Raw genomic sequence first — 18,805 nt, 5'->3', positions numbered from 1 at the left:
TAGAAAATATGCACATGCAACATCCTTTCCTCAACCCCAACGCTAGCTAACATCACCGGCTTATTCAACACCACTCGCTAAGTTCCTACCACACGCAGGAGTGACAGAACCAGAAGCGATCCCTGCCCTCCCAGGAGCTTACACTCCAGCCCGGCGGCCCCAACACGAAGCACGTGGAATGCAGTCTAGGGCTCGCCAGACAGCGGGAAGTTGATGGAAGGAAAATGCAGCAGGCCCAGACATGAGAGACCCCCAGGTGGTGGGGGTTTTAAGGAGGGGGCTGGCCTCACTTGGGAAAGGGACACCTGAGCTGATGCACGAAGAAGGTGAAGAAAGGGACCCCAGGGCCATCTTAAGGGGGGGGCACCTTGGGCAGGGGCAAGAGCAGAGACAGAAGCTCAGGAGGGGAGGGTGGGTGAGAGGGAGTCTCAATGGTTTCAGAAGCAGGAGGTCGGCAGGACTGAGCAAGAAGTGGGGATCCCGTCCCACAGCCTCTGTGACAGCACTGGCCTCTAGTCTGGGTGCACGTGGCTGGGAATGGCACGATCTAAACACGTGAACCATCACTCTGTTGAACAGAGCGCTCGGGGGTGGAGGGCGGGCGAGGGCAAAAACAGGACGACCACCAAAGGGCTCCTCCAGCGAGGGGGACCGAGGAAGCGTGCAGGCCCAGCGGCCGCAATGGGTGAAGACCCCACAGCCACCAGCACGTCATCTCCTGCAGCCATCCACAGAGTGGCAGGTAATGTCATCATCCCCATCTGAGACAGGAGGAGACCGAAGCAAAGAGGCTACATGACAAGACTGAGGTCACGCAGCTTTACATCCCAGAACCGCCAAGGGGCCTAACGTTAGGAGCCTGGGGGAAGGACAGGCACAGGGACCGTCAACAGTGTGGTCCAGACACTTAACAGGATCACACGCGAGGGGCCTGGCAGAGCACAGAGGACTCGTGTGGGCGATGCCATGGCCCAGAGGCTGGAGGGCAGGGGAGGGCTGCATGGTCGCGTACCCTACACGCTCAGGAGGTTCACAGACACGCACAGAGCCACCAGGACACGCGTTAGTGGCAAAAATAACCTGGTTCTGAGCTCACCTGTGGAAGGGTAAAGAGGCCCCTTGTAGGTCAGAGTTATAAAGCCCTCGGTGGACAGCTGGAGGGTTTTCTCGAGTCCAACCTGCCTTTCTGGCTTCAGATTCTTCAGGTCTTTTGTCTCGGTTTCCGCCTCACAGCCAGAGGCTGGTTTTCCATCGAAGGTGCCACAGGCTGGCATTGTGCCACACACGTTGAACTGCAGGCCGGACAGCAAGAGCCACACGCCTTAACATAGGCCACGTAACTCAGCACAAACAAGAGCCCAAGCAACTCAAACCCTGAGAGGTTAACTAGTTACTATTCAAGTTACCAATTTACACGTTTGGGCACTTAAATCCAGAAGTTAGTACACAATGCAAAATGCAAAATTCAAAATCCAAATGGCAACACGCATAAATTGCTTCTAGGGAATAATAATCACATATTTATTTACACAGCCCCGTATCTCTAAATGCCAAAGATGCATTGCATAGAACAATGCCCCATCTACAAGAGGGAACATGTACGTAGAGCAGACTATGACACCATTTTCAGTATTAGAGAAACTGTGTACAGTTGAAATGTCAGTTACAAGGAACCAGGAGCAAACATCCCCTGTACTTCTTAAAGACACCGGTATCATTCTATCATGCAAATGAAGCTAAATATGTTCTGTGGTACAAAGACGCAGAAAGGAAAGACTTCTCTACATCTGTTAAGTGTTCACGGACAACGTGTACAAAATCAAGGTCAGCTTTTCTTAAAAGACCAAAGCTTCCTACTCGGGAAACGGCCCATCGGGACTACAGCCAACGCAGGTGCTCAGCAGCCGTGCGGGCCATGTGCGGGAGGCCGTGGTTAACGAAATTTGGATGTAGGTTCCCTTTCCTTTCCGTGGACTTGCCTGCAAGTGAACCACAGAGCTGAGAGAAGCTTGGGCTTGCTCTGCCAGGCTGTGGGCACCGGCTGTCCTGCGGGCCTGCATCTGTAGGCCCCTCTGATCGGGGGTGTTCAGGCACCCTCGGAGATGTCGGCAGCTTCAGCAGTGTGGGGAGGCCGCTGGGCATATCCGGGGGCCACCGAGCCCGGGAGGACCGGGTGGCAAGGGGACAAAGCCGGGCAGTCGGCTGGTGGGTGGCGCTGGCCTAAGCAGATGGTTCTCCTGGTGGCACCCAGGAGCCCAGACACAGCTGGCACCACCCAATGCCCCTGCTGGCGCACACAAGGCAGAGGCTCTCTGGGCTGCTTCTAGTGTGTTCTTTATAAGGGTTACTATCTTCCAGCGTGTCCTCTATGTGGGTCGACAACGTTCTTGTCTGCTTCTCACACTTACAGGTGGCCACATATACTCACACCTATTATAAACCTATTATAAACTGAACTCTGTAGCAGCAGTGTGGGGACTGCAGGTGGGTAGATGACCAGCCAAAGTACTGCTGAGGGACAAACCCTGTTCGGGTATCCCCCCAGCCTGTGGGACAAGCTGTATGCTCTTCTACACCGACAAATTCCCCTCTTGTGTCAAATTCACGTAAGACATTCTTATCCCAACTTCCTGTTCTCAAAGGGTATTCTCTCCTTCCCATGTGGCTGTGCTGCAAAAACTTAAACAAATATATCTATGTACACATATACATATACACAAGCTAACATATATATACGTGTATATACACACATACGTATACATATATGCGTGTATATATATACACATATGCGTGTGTTCTTTCTTTCCAGCAATGCTTAGTTCATAACAGAACAGCATTACGTGGAGGTTTTCCACCTTGCTGCTCCGGACAGAATATCAGGACTATCACTGAAGGAAGTGCTCTCAGAAGAATCCAGAACACAGCCACCCCAGGTTGTTTCCCTTTTATAGGGTAATGTAAGTACCATTTCCTCCTGACTGGTGGTTCTCAGACTCCAGTGGGCATCAGAATCACCTGGCAGTTGGTTAAAAGAAACTGATGAACCCACCCCACAAGAATTTATATTTCTAACAAATTCCGGGGTGACACCAATGCTGCTGGCCTAGGACCACTTCTCTAGACACACAGCAACAGATTAAGAATTTCTTTTCTGAAAAATGTCACCCTCATGTCTGCACTACAGCAGTGAGTGGAAGTTTTACCTCCCTCTCCCCTCAAATCTGGATTCTTTCACCTCTTCCTGGGTAACGGCTGCCATCACAGTGCCCTGGACCATTCCTAAAGACACCTGCCACCAGCACGCACCAGAGGCAAATGACTTACACGCACGTTCTCCTTGTTTCAAAGCAAACTAGAAATTCATCATGTAACTCTTACCACAAAAGTCTTTCCAATGCCTGAGATCGTGTATCCTTTGGTATCGTTCAATGGGTTAAGATCAAACACAAACCCACTGTTCGGGTCCCTTATAGAACAGGCCTGCAGAAACAACAGGGGAAGAGATACATTCAAACCAATCCCACGAGAACACGGCCAATACAGAGCGTCCTCGCAAACCTGCGTGTATGGACCTCACAAAACATGTGCTTCTCCACTGACCTGAAACCCCTGTCAGAAAAGCAGCCCCATGCATCTGTCCGCACCAGCCCCTTCAGATACGGCCCCTGCGGTCTGCCCAGGTGTGATACCAGGCTGACAAATATTAAACTTACCTGAAAGCTCTCAAGGCTACGATATTTACCTAAATAAGGAGACCACCGCTGACCCTCGAGGGAAAAGTTGTTAGAAACCATACGTAACCCATAAATAATTTAAAAAAAGAAAAAGAAAACCTTTAGGAAGTTGGTTTAAATGTTCCTTTTTCTATTTCAGGCATTCACTTAAAGACCATGATAACGGGAGGCACGATGAGGTACCTCGCCATCCCTTCTCCTCTAGGAGACGTCATAAACCGTACCCTCCCCCCACGTCTTTCTTCTGCACAGTCTGCCAGTTCAGGGGAAGCATCAGCGGTCCCAACCCCAGAGAGCATGACCGAGGACGCAGGGCGGCATCCCACCATCCCTACCCTTCCCCGGCACCACAGGCCCAGGACCCTGTGGGAACCTTCGTTTAGGTGGGCCTGGGCTCTACTGTGAAAGCAGAGCTTTTAGAAGGGGAGGGAAAGGAGGAAGTCTGAGCACAAGGAACACAGCCAGCGCCGTGAAAATGACAGGTCACCAGCTCACGGCTCTGCTCTGTGGGGGGGGGGGGGGGGGGGGGGGGGGGGGGGGGGTGCACCCGAGGGCAAGAACACAGGCCAAGGCCAAAGAGCAGGATAAGCCACAACGGCAATAGGCACGCAGAAGCAACAGCAGTAACAGGGCCGGGATCGGAGCTTGAAAACCGTGAGCCTCACATTGAAACAGACAGGCCAGATCCCGCAGATGACGGGGCACTGGAACGTTTTAGGTGCTGCAGTGACAACTGACAACCCCCCACATCTCTACGGTGATGGAGAATCCCCAGAGCCTGCTAGGGTGCCACCACAACACAGAAGGGACAGGGCAATGGAGAAAAAGGAAGGAATCTATAGTAATCGGGGAGTAAAGCCCAGGGTCTGGTTCTCAGCCCAGCATCTGCGAGCCGGGGTCTCGGGGAAAGCAGTGCGGGGGGACACCCAGATGCCTGATGCCAAGGCGCGGGAAATGGAGAAGCCAGGAACAGGTTTGGAAGCGCGAGGGAAGGGGTGGGCGCAGAGCGGGGGCACCGGGGTGGGCATATCCAGGAGCAGCGCAGCGAGACGACCCGGGACAGCACGCATACCTGTTCTGTGTCTGTCATGATTTGGATGGGACAGGCGGCCTCTGTGTTCCACAGGAAACTAACCACACACTCCCAACTTAGAGAAAAGATGGGGTGGGTATTCTGAAAGGTTAAATGCAGAATGACAGTCAGTATAAGGAGATGGAACTCGATCTCACCAAGGGACTACTAGCCTAGCACACACAAAGAGCTGAAGTCTACTGAACTTAGTTTAATTACGCGTCAGTGACAGACTAGGTGCTCAGTGCACACTCCCTAATTACAATTTCATGTCCTATTATTCCCACTAAGGACATACTACCTCTCGTGCTCAGATGTCAAGAAGTTTACCCGAGGTCACGTGGCAGTGAATGGCAGAATTGGGGTCCAGATCTGGGTTTAAGTCCACGCTGTTGAAAAACACTCCACACCAAGAGTACGGAACGTAAGAAAGACACAAAAGACCCCGGCGTGGGAGATTTTACTGACAGAAGCTCGGAACTGGGGACCGAGGGTACAGAGGAGCCTGGAAGGGTCACAGGGAGCCTCGCGGGCGCTGTGAGCACGGCCACCGTGTGGGGTCTGGCTGCAAAGTCCTGCTCAACGCGTGAGGGTTCACCAGCTGCCGGTAACTTACAATGTGTGCACTGTCCGGGTGTGTCTCAGTGAAATGTTGCCCAAACGTGCGCCGCACCGCCTCCTGTGGGAGCTCTGCCTCGTTACAGGGAACAGCAGCTTGTGCTGAGAGAGCATTTACCACTGTGCTGTTTTATTAGCATTTCTCAACCCAGCCTCATAATGACCTGGGAACCAGGTTCTGTAATCACCTACCATCTATACACAGGTGAGCAGAGGCACAGAGTCAGGACACCTGCCCAGGCTCACAGGAGGACACATTGGGCACCTGACCGCGAGCCCACACCTTACCCACCAAGCACCCTCTGGCCTGGAAGTCCCTCCCCCCCTCCCCGCCCCCCTCAGCCTCAGCATCTCTAACAGTAAGATAAAAACACATCTGTCCTGGGGCGCCTGGGTGGCTCAGGCGTTAAGCGTCTGACTCTCGATCTCACAGTTCGTGGGTTCGAGCCCCGCCTCAGGCTCTGTGCTGACAGTGTGGAGCTTGCTTGGGATTCTCTCCCTGCCCCGCCCCCTCTCTCAAAATAAATGAAGTTTTAAAAATCCTTAAAAAAAAAAAAAAAAATCTGTGCCTTCTGCCCCACACTGTGGTCGTGAAAAGGTGCTGCTTTAACGGTGAAAGTTCTGAAAGTTCTGTGGCTTGCAGAACTCTGCGACACGACCTCCGTTCATGGTCTCTGGGGCCCACGGTGCGTACCAAGCCCCACACAAGTACTCAGAGATACAGTGATGATGCGAAGCTGCTCTGAAGACTGCAGAACGCTGCCCGCATGAGGTGTCACAGCGAAGCTGAAAAACTAAGGATCCCAGAGAACCTCCTGGAACAGTCCAGTATCTCCGTGGGAACAAGAAACTGCAGTGAGAAGGGGAGGTGGGCAAGGCTCCAAGGAGGGGACACAGACATGCCCAGGAGGTGGCGAGGGCTGGGCTGGGCAGCCAGGAGTTCTTCCTGAGACTGAGGAAGGAAACAGCCAACCCATCCCCGGGCTACTCAAGGAGCACGCTTACAGTTCAGTCATGGAACACCTTGTACGACGTGGGCCCATGCTCGTCCAGCTAGGGATTTCATCCCCTTATCAGAGACCCCTCCTTGACCTCTGAAGAAACCGTCTCTCGGAAAAAATCACGTGTTGGCAAATGACACTGAGAACTTGGGGTCTGCGAGGCAACTGGAATGTATGTGACAAAGTCCAACAGACTGCTGAGGATTGAACACATTTTGCCGTTCGTTCCAAAGAAACTACAGGAAGCTGGAACGGACCCTTAAAATGTATACCTGACCCTTTAAGTTATTTGATCACAAACGTGAATTCTATCACCTCCACTGTGCATTCACCTGAGACTTTGAATAATTACTCAAAAAACACGTGACCCGGATACAAATGTAAAACTCCAGGAAAAAAAGCAATTGGATTTGGGATAGCCACGTTCCGGAAAGGAGTGCCAGGAATGGTGCACAACATCGTGCATGTATCCAATGCCACTGAACTGTATACCTAAAGATACACCTAAAGTATACCTAAAGATGGTTTCAATGGTACCTTTTACGTTATATGCTTTAATTTTTTTTTAATGTTCATCTTTATTTTTAAGACAGAGCGAGAGCATGAGTGGGGGAGAGGCAGAGAGAGAGGGAGACACAGAATCCAAAGCAGGCTGCAGGCTCCAAGCTGTGAGCATGGAGCCTGATGCAGGGCTCGAACTCTTGAACCTGAGCCGAAGTCAGACGCTCCACTGACTGAGCCACCCAGGCGCCCCAATTATGTTATACATTTTTACCTTTTTTTTTTTTTTTTAGAAAAACAATTGGGACGGTACATAAGCATCTTTATTTGGGGTTTCTCTTCTATTCTACCCTAAGGAACTCAGGGCCAAAAGCAATCTCTATCACTTTCTCTACTTCCTAGCCTTAATTTTTTATCCTTGATTGCCCACGTTTCACACATATAATCTTCATCATTTATCCGTGAATCAGAGCGGCATCGTGCCCCAGCTTCCTCATCTATGAATGCTGGGGTTTGGGTGAAATTGTCTCAAAGACCCTTTCTGCCGCCAGGATTCTCAGATCACCAGCTGACAAGAAGTAAGGGACAGAATGGAGTCCACACAAGCCTGAGAGAAAACTCCACTCGAGACTCGCTCATCTCCACAAGAGACACGTCAGCTGGTTCTCAGTCACAAAAGACCCAAAGGAACCAAGGTCGTGGGCAACGCACAGCACCTTACCAGGCTGCCCCTGGAACAGACGAGATGGATCCTGGTGGTGTACGTGGTGAGCCTCCCGTCGCTGGTGGTGCACGCTGAGCCGTTCACGTACTCTAAAAGGAGGCTGCCGCTGTCCTCCACCATGGGACCCGTTTTTGCGACCCCCAAGTTGCTGATGGAGACAGTCTCAGAAAAGGAACCCTGCAAACAAATGTGTCTATTGGGTTTTCCCTCCAAAGAGAACACAGGACTTCACTACTGGTACATGTGATTCTCGTGTCTGTAAAGTCACCACAGACGCTGAACCATCATTCCAAAGGGATCACGTACCTTTACATACACATATCCCAGAGAGATGATGATCTCAAATCCTGACAACAACTCATGCTGGCAGGTTTTATTTTCCTTATTTTACAAAAAAGGGAAAGGAGGTTCAGACGTGCTAAGTGACTTGTCCGAGGCTGCCCGGCTAACAGGCATCCAAGGCAGGACTCAACCCTTGTCCCCCTGGCCCAGAACCAGGAGCTTCTGGCGCTGCCCTTCCCACCAGCCCCCGCCCCTCGTGTCTCCGCTCCACTGTTGTCTCAGCAGGAGAGCCAACAGGAGACGGTGGACATGTCCATGGATGACCAGAAGCACGGCCAGATTTGAGTGTGGGCCACAAATCCGTGCCGGCAAGTGAGTGAATCTCAAATACAGAACCCGCGAACGAGGAGGACCGACTATCCCCTGAAGTCACTGCTCCAACAAAGCGCACACACACATATGCACACGTGTGAACACAGCAGGGAACTTCACTCTCGACCACCAGAGTGCGCTCACCAGCTTCCTGGAAAACCCCTCCAAGCGGCCATGTAACATGTGCCAGGAAAAGCCCATTCCCGACGTGCTATTTTTAAGGAAGCACACGTACATCTTTATTTCAAGATTCGCCATGTCCAAGGAGCACAGGGAAACGTACTGAAACTCTGGCAGTAACTGCATTCAATCGATGATGCAGCACAGCCTGGCGCTTCAAGTGAGAGCTCACGCGTGGATCTGTGCGGCCACGGCAGCTCTCGCAAGCCGGCTTCCCCCTCGTGAGCTTTTGGAAGCAAAACTATTCTTTACAGACATCTACTGGCCTCAAAGACACTTTTGAACCCAGGCTGGACATACCATTAGGAGCGTCCTCTGCCCTGTACGGAGATCAGAGGTCACCAGCACTGGGCATTTCGTGCAGTTCTAAATCTGAACAATGACTCAAGCACGACCACGTCAGTGGGGGGGGGGGGGGGGCGGCGGATGAGTTTATGCTGGGGCCCCACTCCTGCTCACAGGGCTTCACTTCAGCAGCCAGGCCTACTTTGATCTGGAAGTCCCAAAATAACCACCTCCGCCCACTGAGTCATGTGCTGGGGGCGGCGGGGAAAACGAGACTCCTGGGGAGGGCAGGCTCACCTGATCGTTCTTGTATTTCATCTGGCACGCCGACGCATATCGATCACAGCCCGGCACCGGGTTCAGGGGTCGACACACATTGATGTAGTATTTCCGCCACGTGCTGCGCTCGCCCGCATTGTCCATGGCGTACCAGTTTCCTCCACGACCACCTTCGGATTTTGCTAGGCTAAAATTTCAAAGCAAAATGCACGCTTTTAATGCTAATGGATTTCAGCCTGACAATTCATTTCTAAGTGGTTGAGGACACACAGAATGAAACATGCCCTGCCATTCAAACTATGGAATTTAGCTCACCGTGACTCATAACACCCACGAGTATCTCGACTTTCACTGAAGTCAGTATTCAGCAGACCGTGCACTGCCCCCCTCCCCCGCACCTCTGTACTGACAATCCCTGTTTCAAACCATGCAGCTGAAGACTGAGGCTTTGCTGTGGCAAGGAGCAGTGGATGTCACAAAGCCTACCACACCACTGTTAGAATTCCTTCTGTTTAAGACTCTCCATCTTGGTCCTGCACCCCCACAACCTACTTGACTCCCCGTTACCAACTCAGCTACGTGCTCACCAGCAAAGCCTAAGCCAGCTTAGCACTACGCGCGACCCGGGCTGGGGTCAAGGCCAAGGCCGGGCTGACCCTGGCCTCACCTGGAGAGATCATACTGCTCCAGCGTAGAGGGGTCGGTGACCACACACTCCAGGGGCTCTTCCGGGCAGGCGTAACTGGTGTACCACCGGAAGTTGTAGGTAGAGTTGTCTTCCTCCTGGTCACATGACAGGGAGAGACACGGGATGGCAAAGAAAAAAGGTAATGTTATTAAAGCCAGCATTTACAAAATGACGAGCATTTTCCGTCGGTAAGAACTATAGGAAAGACGGTCTACTTTGTCCGTCTACGTCTGTCTTATTGACATGAAGATCTCCCAGGAATAAATTAAGATGGAAATCTACCCTCTGCTAAGTGGCACTGAGGGCTGATTTTTGATACGAGTTTTATCCCCAAAGCCAACCGGGTGGTGGGTTACCATTGAGGTACACAGCCCACTGAACGAATAAACAGCTCAGAAAATGAATACTGCCTACGTACCCTGGCAAATCTAAAAGGATTAATTAAAATCACAGGAGATGATGATTTGGCCAGGACACCAGACTAATAATAGCTCTGCGTCTAAATAAAGGGCCCACAATAGGCTCCTGTGTAGGCATCAGGGAGCCAGACGACGTGATGGTTTATCCCCAGGAAAGCCCAGAGCTCACACCTCACCTGTGGTTAGAGCCTCATCCCACTCCAGGAAAGTCAGCAGCCCTGTCCCACCCACCGTCTTCCTTTCCCCCACCTCGACGGGACTGCCACTCTCTCCCTCTCGGCTCTCCTCAGCAATGGACGCCCACACACCGCACAGTTCCTACCTGATACTCGGGGAGACCGACTCCCACGTCCCGGTCACAAAGGAAGGTGATCAACGTGGCTCTCGGTGTATGCTTTTCGTTGTTATAGGGCGTGCCGTCCCTGTAGTTCAACTGGATCATCCCGTTGTAATAGGAAAGTTTAGCATTACTCAGTCCCAAGTTCCAAGCCTTGTTATCACTAAAACAAGCAAACAAACGTCTCTCAGAAAGGATACCAAGGCCAGAAGCACTGCAGTGCTGGAACACGGGCGAAACGGCCACCGAGCAGTGTGGTGGGGGCAATGTCCATACTCCAGGGCTGCAGATCACCAGGGTCTGCGGTGGGGCAGAGGGCAGCCCCACCCCCACGCCAGGACCCAGGGCCATGCTCAGCACGCTTGGTTTAACGTACGACGCCTCACCTGAACCAATACCACACCCAACGGAGAACCGTGTGCTAACTATCTCACAACCCAGAAATGCAAGCGACTCAGAAGGAATTATGTAAATTCCAAGGGTGTGGCCTGCTCCTCCTTATCCAGGATCTCAACCTCCTAGCATCCTCTGGTGTTTAGGTTTTTAGGCCAGGGCTTCTCAGTGTTTACTGTTCCTTGCAAAGCAATGATGTCAGTAGAGAACACACCTGTCCCTGAATATTTGTTAGCGCAAGATACCTAAGGAAAACCCGTAACTAAAAATAGTTACACTTGCCTTTTTGAAACTTGACAGGCTCCGGAGTCCGGCTGGCAGAAACTCACAGACACCGCACCACAAACATTTATGTAAAAGTCGTACTTCTCGGTCTCAACTTTATAGGCACCATTTTTCTTTGTGAGAGGTGATAAATCAAAAGAAAACCCTAAGGAAGAGTAAAAACAATGCCAATATGTAAGGTCAGTTGGACTACAGTCAAGAAGGTCAGCTGGGGGGCGCCTGGGTGGCTCAGTCGGTTAAGCGTTCGACTTCGGCTCAGGTCATGATCTCACGGTTCGTGGGTTTGAGCCCCTCTGTGCTGACAGCTCAGAGCCTGGAGCCTGTTTCAGATTCTGTGTCTCCCTCTCTCTCTGCCCCTCCCCTGCTCGCACTCTCCCTCTGTCTCAAAAATAAATAAACATTAAAAAAAAAAAATTAAAAAAAAAAAAAAGAAGGTCAGTTGGACCACAGGCCCACCCAAGTTGGGCCCCAAGCCCGCAGCTTCAAAGAAAGTCTCCCCAGGAACCATCTGATGAGGGCAGGGAGATGCAAAATGGCAGAAAAGATGCCTTCCCCTCCAGGCCACCAGAGCTGCACCTACGGACATTTCCCCTGCACGTGGATTCACCACCACCAAGCCCCTTTTACTGCATTAACCTAAAAACCCAATTTGAAGCCCCTGGCTGGCCTCAAATGCTGGCGGAATAAACCACCAGTGTGTTCAAAGCTGTATGACCACAACACAGCGTGACCTTCTTGAGAAGTCTAAGGTAGGTTTCTGGGTCACTAAACTTCTGCAAAAAGCCTTCACAAACACGGTTCTTTTCTTGGGATCTTCAAGTTTTGCATTCAGCAAACCTACCTGCACCATAATTTAAGAGGTAGGTTTTTTACGATCTCAACCTCAAATGTCCAATTTTCAAAATTTTTGCATTAATGTAATCCTGAAGCAGGTTATCTCTAAAACTTTCCTAGAAAATATTTAAGGAAGGGGCGCCTGGGTGGCTCAGTCGGTTGAGCATCCGACTTCGGCTCAGGTCATGATCTCACGGTCTGTGAGTTCGAGCCCCGCGTCGGGCTCTGTGCTGACAGCTCAGAGCCCGGAGCCTGCTTCAGATTCTGCGTCTTCCTCTCTCTGCCCCTCCTCCACTCACTCTCTCTCTCTCTCTCTCTCTCTCTCAAAAATAAACTTTAAAAAAAAGAAAATATTTAAGTTAAAAAACAAACAAACCCTGAGCAGTTCCAGGAGGCACCAAAGCACCAAAGGTATTACGTGGGCACACGCACCTGCCTGGGAATCAAAGACCGTGCAGTTCTCGCCCTCTGTCTTGGACAGTACACAGGCAGCAGCTGTGTGCCACTCAAACCCATAGAAGCAGCCACCATCCCCAGAGGTTGTCAACACCGGAGCGCTTTCTAGATCACCTGTCAACGAGGAAGAAGAATGAGATCGCTAATCATTCCTAGTCTAAAAACAGTCCCACAAACACCGTGATTCTGCTTCCTTGAGGTCCTGAGAGCAATCAAACCTACAGAGGCAGAAAGAGGGGGGTTACCGAGGGCTGGGGCAGGAGGGGGGGCATTAGTGTCCAGCAGGGGCAGAGTCCACTCAAGAAGATGAGAACGTTCTGGAGACGGACAATGGTGATGGCTGCACAACCCTGAATGTCCTCCATGCCCCTGGACTATACACTTTAATAAACGTTAACGGGCGCCTGGGCGGCTCCATTGGTTCAGCGTCCGACTTCAGCTCAGGTCATGCTCTCACAGCTCATGAGTTCGAGCCCCGCGTCAGGCTCTGTGCTGACAGCTTAGAGCCTGGAGCCTGCTTCAGATTCTGTGTCTCTCTCTCTCTCTCTGCCCCTCCCCCACTCACACGTGCTCACGCACTCTCTCTCTCTCTCAAAAAATAAATAAACGTTAAAAAATTTTTTTTAAACTTTAAAAAAGTTGAATTTCACATCATGTATTTTACTACAGTTTCTTAAAAATGCTAAATTTCACATTATGTATATTCTACCACAATTTAAAAAACACTCAAAACCAAAAAATAGCCCTAGCCCTTGACCTTATCCCACAGCTGGGCACTTATCCAAAGAAAATATTGCAGCAGGAGGTAGACAGGGATACGCAACAGCACCATCACCCACACTGGAAACATGCAATTAACCCAACAATAGGGGAAATGCTTAAAAATAGTAAGACCAAACCATTATCAACGAGGGAGTCCCTAAAAATTAGTAATATAAACTGTAAGACACAGAAGAGCATTCACAAAATACATGTTTTGAGGAACACTTTCCAAAAACGCGTGACTACATATAGCTTTGACCCCGTAAAAACAATGTAAACCTATAAATACAGGCGGGCGGAGAGCATTGTGTTTAGATGTGAGATCCTGGACAACACTTTTAAACCGCGTACGGTCCCCCACCTTTGGAAGAAGGTCAACAGCCAGCATGGCGACTCTCGGTATCAGTCCTCAGGAAGAGGAAGCTGAGCCGAGACCCGTAACTCATTTGGAACACTGCAACACAACTCTCTCGACACCATATGGTTTCTCCATCTCTGGACTGGTTTGGGGTGGGGGTGGGGGATCAAATCCAAGACACCACCACTAGAGGTTCTAGAACCTGAAACGCTCAGCACAACCCCTTTCTACCTCCCCTCTTGGCAGCGGCCCAAGAGAAAGAACGCAGGCACACCTGTGGCAAAAGCCACTAAAACATCCCGCCTTTTCCCATTTTTTAAAATGTTTTACCTGGCTTGCACACAAGTGTTATGTTGGTTGTTATTTTCTTATGGCCACAATCATCACCGTCTGAATACGAGAGTTGAATGTTTCCTTTCTCTTTTGTGGGAGAAGAAATAAATTTGCCTAGATTTTTAAATCCACTCTTATCTGGAAAAGAGAAACGGGAAAAAAAAAACAAAAACAGGACACGTGATTAAAAATGATAATGATGCCGATGAAGAGGTATATAAAAATCAGCCAGGAACCACCAGCAGGTGCGCCGTGGTCCATTCCCCAACCGCATAACCCGGCCCCATGGTCGGTGGGTTTTTCTTGAGTGACTGGTTTGGCCAGGCAATGGCAGCCACACGGGAGATGCCAAGGCCACCTCCGGGCTGAGTAGGAAAAGCGCAGCAACGATAAACAATGTCCTCCAGGGGCAGGCAAGGAGGACAGCAAGCTCTCGTGTCACACCATCCAATGAAGCAACACCGTTCCCCTATTTTCAGGGCCTCGGCTCCCCCCGAGACACAAGGCCTTTTGGAAGCACAGCCAAGAGACTAGAGTCTGTCCCATGACCAAAGCGGAAACTAACTGAACCCGCTCAGCAAGCCAGGCAGGGGACTATTTCATTCCTGGTTCAGTTGACTTTGACTAGGAAGCATTGAAATTGTCCCCCGTCCTTCTTAAACAGTGGCAGGGGCACACCCGGACCTGCTCCCAAGGACACATCACCAATTCTGGAAACTGGGGCAATCCCGAACACCCGACCTGAGTTCACAATTCCTTGTCTAAGGTTAGAAACAGATTTTGGGGGCACCTGGGTGGCTCAGTTGGTTGGGCGTCCGACTTCGGCTCAGGTCATGATCTCACGGTCCGTGAGTTCGAGCCCCGCGTCGGGCTCTGTGCTGACAGCTCAGAGCCTGGAGCCTGTTTCAGATTCTGTGTCTCCCTCTCTCTCTGCCCCTCCCCCGTTCATGCTCTGTCTCTCTCTGTCTCAAAAATAAATAAACGTTAAAAAAAAAAAGTTTTAAAAAAAAAAAAAAAAAAAAAAAAAAAAAAAAAAAAGAAACAGATTTTGATCCCTCTCCCTGCCTCTCATCTTCGGGGCGAGTCTTAAGGGACAACGAACATGCTGCAGATCTGTATCACACTGAGAGGTCTCCTCGGGAAAGCCGGAGGACCAACAAAACTACTGCAGAAAGAACCCTCGGGGATACAAGTACTCATATGAAGAGAACGATGAGAGCTCGCTTGCCTTAAGGCCTAACTTATTAACAATTACAGGCAGTCAAGCTGTTAAATAAAAAAAAACAGCCTCAAAATCAGTTTTACACAAGTACTGGCAAGGTTACTCTTCAAGCTGCAAAGTGAAGAGATAATCTAGTAACTCCCAGCGTGGTTCCTTCTGTTCCCGGCTATGGTGTCAGCCGACATCAGGAGGCTCTGGCCGACGTCAGGACACGGAAGTGCTATAGCTGCCAGAGCACAACGAGCAGTTACCTACATTTGAATCATCACCTCTTTTTCTTTATCACCCTGTGGACGCTGAACTGAGACAGAGGAGATGTGCATAAACCACAGGAAGATTTCCTAACTGGCTCCGAACTGGATGCCGCCGAGCTCCACACGCCTGCAGGGAAACCGCCACCGCGACCCCTGCTCTGGGCACACTCACCCACAGAGCACACGGCCGCGTCCTCGGGACAGCCTCTGGCCTGGCCTTCCTGCAGCACTTTGTGGCAGATGTTAATGAAGAAATGCTTCTTGTCTGTTTCTCTCTGGCTGCCATCCACGGCTTCCCAATTCCGTTCCAGTTCTGTAATTTAAAAAGAAAAAAAAGAATCTGCTTTTAGCCAAAGGCTAAAAGTCACACCGTAAATGGTGATTAAGCCAAAGGAAAAGGCCCAAAGCTCACCGGACATGAAACTCACGTTTCTGGACGCGGGCAGACGGAGACACAGAGACTCACCGAGATTCTCAGGCTTCTCACTTAATGTGACGGAAACAAACCTCCTCGGAAGAGCAGGCTCAACAGAAGTAGGCAGAGAGTGTGAAATCAGAAACGGAAGAGCAGGGGCGCCTGGGTGGCTCAGTCGGTTGGGCATCCGACTTTGGCTCAGGTCGTGATCTCAGGTTTTGTGGGTTCAAGCCCCGCATCAAGCTCTGTGGTGATAGCTCAGAGCCTGGAGCCTGTTTCGGATTCTGTGTCTCCCTCTCGCTCTGTCCCTCCCCAACTCACATTCTGGTCTGTCTCCCTCTCCCTCTCTCTCAAAAATAAACACACACACACACACACACACACACACACACACACAAAAAAGCAAATCAGGACGGCAGACCGTGCCTTGGAAGGCAGAACGCCATGCCACTGGTAACGCGCCCTCCTCCGACCCCCAGGAAGGCTCAAGAAAGCTGCCATGTCTCCCACACCAGCAGACCGAGCGTGGGGCATGCTTGCCTTCTGGGAGATCACAGGACACCGAGGTCCCTGAGCTCAAACAGCTCGTGATGCGCTCCTTTATGAGCAGGATCAGGACTCCACGGAAGGTCGAGGGAGCACACGTGAGTGCTGAGAGCAAGACCACAAACCGACGGTGTTCCCAGAACAGCCGCCGAAGGGGGGAAGGAGAGCTGCGTGTGAAGGGCATACAGAACCAGGGTTCAGAGGGGGAAGCCCGCCGCCCGTCGGAAGTAACACAGTTACTCTGAAGCTCTATGTGCCGCTGTCGACAACCCAGAAGAACCCACAGATGCTTGCACAAACACAAATGAGGACAAGGACACAGGGAGCGAAGTGGGCTGACAAGCCAGAAGACGGGAGGACAGTTTGAAGCCGGCAAGGAAGGAGCTCAGCTCTTGCTCGAGGCAATCCTTAGCGGTCTGCACGAACTCCCAGAAATACCCGTGTCCCAGGAGAGCCCGCGTGGCGGCCCACCCTGGGGGACAGAGTGCACGTATCTCTGCGTCCCGCACAGGCCCCTGGCCCCATGTGCATCCCGCACACAACAACAAGGCTGAACAGAGGGATCTAACAGCACCGCTCAGTTTACCGCAACACAAGTGAGGCCCGAGGAGGCAGGCAAATCGCTCACGTACACACAGCTGGATGCTCTCCTTCCACCGCACAAAGCCTGTCTCTTCCCGAACACACACGCACCAGAACTTCCCCATGGCACCCTTCCCAGCTTAACGGGTGCCGAGCTACTAACGCACAAAGGACATTTGCTTCCGAGGCAAACGCGCCGACACTGAACGTTTATAGACATCTCGTGTTCAAAAAGAAGCTCTCCAGCACTCCACAAGAGAGGAATCCCTTTTTCTAATATTACACTGCCCAAACCAGATGGGGACTCAGAACACATGAGTCATCGCTCCTACTGCATGGGCGATTCTGGGACTTGAGGCGAGCCGTTCTCTCTCCGTTAGGTATTCTCTCTATGCTGTTCGCTTCTACAGATACTGAATTCCAGGGCTGCTAAAAGGGTAAAACTAAAAATGTCCCCACTGGATTCCGTCTCCCTGATGGGAACCCCCATTCTTAGTCCTCAATCTCCCGGCCCTCTGGGAAGTTATGGGAAGTTAGAAGGCCTGGGGCAGGCCTGGGGCATGCTCACCAGGTTTGCTCCTGTGACCCCAGGACCCTGTCTGGCACCTGCCACGTAACCAACGCTCAACACCACCTGCTGTGCAGACTCATAACACCCATCTTGGCCGGTGTCTACGGTGAAGCCAGGCCTCGGTGACAAAGCTCATCACACTGATGGAGCAAGAGACATGGCATCCAAAGGCTCCCGCACCCTTTCTCCCTTCAGCCTTACAAGAGAATCTGAGGGTGGATGGGGATTGCTGACCCCACTTTAGAGACAGGAAAGCATGGTCAAAGTACAGCTGACCCCGGCCCCACCGGCCCTCACACGCGGTGTTCAAGCCCGCAAGCCCGACAGTCCAGGTGCGAGGCGGAAACACTACCTACTTGAAGGCTGCCTTAAGACTCTAAATTCTGCTTTTATTTTTTTTTTCCAGAGACATAATCGACACACAACCTTGTACTTGTTCTGCGTGAACACAGTGTGCATCTGCTATGAGAGCATCACTGCATTGCATTAACGTCCAGCACCACACGCACAGACGCGTGCACGTGAGATGGCAAGTTTCAACATCTACTTCCTTAGCAACAAGAATAGAGATCTAAAATAAAAGACGTTCTAATCACAAAGCACAAGGCCCGGCCCTTGGCAGTTCTGCCTCAACTCTCCCAACTGGAGGAGCAATGCCAACCTCGAGCTGAGATCGTCTGCCTCCTCATTCGTTCAGCGTCACGTCTAACAATTCGTGCTGCTGCGCGAGAAGGGGAGAAAGGCCAGGATACGATTAGTTGACCGCTGAAGAAAACAGTAGGGGCCTCTCGGAATGCGTTCACGGTTAAGAGACGAGAGAACGCCCCCGCCAGCGCGCGGACTGGCCTCCAGGGCGCACGGGACACCTACCTGAGTGCCGAGCCAGCGCAGACAGGTCATAGCGCTTCTTGTCCTCGGTCACACTGCAGAGGAGGTCCTCCTTCTCCTTGATGCAGGCGTACTTGGTGTCCCACGTGAAGAAGTAGGTGCAGTCTACCTCCCCAGTGAAGATGGGCTCTCCTTTCCCGTCATTACCTGTGCCATTGGAGAAGGAAGGAAAGCCACTCGATTACGTGACCAAAACCTAGGGATGTCAGCCGACAAGGACACCAGCACCAGCTGGGCAGTTAAACTCCAGTCCCCAAGCCCAGACATCAGAGGCGCCGGAGATTCAAGAGGCTTCTCTGGAGTTTCCATCATCAACCCCTCAACAGGCCAGTAGGCTGTTGACAGCACATTCACCAAGGACATGAAAGGGGTGCTGATGAGGACCGTGTAAGCCACCAGGCAGGGCTTGCTGCA

At 51.4% G+C, this 18,805-nt stretch overlaps 1 protein-coding gene across 2 annotated transcripts in view; it reads right to left on the bottom strand.

The window, feature by feature from the left end:
• The window catches only part of IGF2R (insulin like growth factor 2 receptor), a 103,824-nt gene that overhangs the window by 33,851 nt on the left and 51,168 nt on the right, over positions 1-18,805 (bottom strand). For both annotated transcript variants that reach the window (XM_042940224.1, XM_042940225.1), the window contains exons 11-22: positions 18,374-18,538; positions 15,562-15,702; positions 13,911-14,051; positions 12,437-12,574; positions 11,168-11,315; positions 10,478-10,655; positions 9,716-9,831; positions 9,067-9,235; positions 7,648-7,827; positions 4,807-4,908; positions 3,379-3,480; positions 1,097-1,292 (exon numbers count right to left, since the gene is read on the bottom strand). In XM_042940224.1, the coding sequence (XP_042796158.1) occupies positions 1,097-1,292; positions 3,379-3,480; positions 4,807-4,908; positions 7,648-7,827; positions 9,067-9,235; positions 9,716-9,831; positions 10,478-10,655; positions 11,168-11,315; positions 12,437-12,574; positions 13,911-14,051; positions 15,562-15,702; positions 18,374-18,538 (1,776 nt within the window). The remainder of the gene's footprint in view (positions 1-1,096; positions 1,293-3,378; positions 3,481-4,806; positions 4,909-7,647; positions 7,828-9,066; positions 9,236-9,715; positions 9,832-10,477; positions 10,656-11,167; positions 11,316-12,436; positions 12,575-13,910; positions 14,052-15,561; positions 15,703-18,373; positions 18,539-18,805) is intronic.

The sequence above is a fragment of the Panthera leo genome, chromosome B2 (genome assembly GCF_018350215.1).
Source record: "Panthera leo isolate Ple1 chromosome B2, P.leo_Ple1_pat1.1, whole genome shotgun sequence".
Taxonomy (NCBI): Eukaryota; Metazoa; Chordata; class Mammalia; order Carnivora; family Felidae; genus Panthera; species Panthera leo.
The sequence above is the reverse complement of the archived record's forward strand: the minus strand, read 5'-3'. Positions and strand labels throughout refer to the sequence as shown.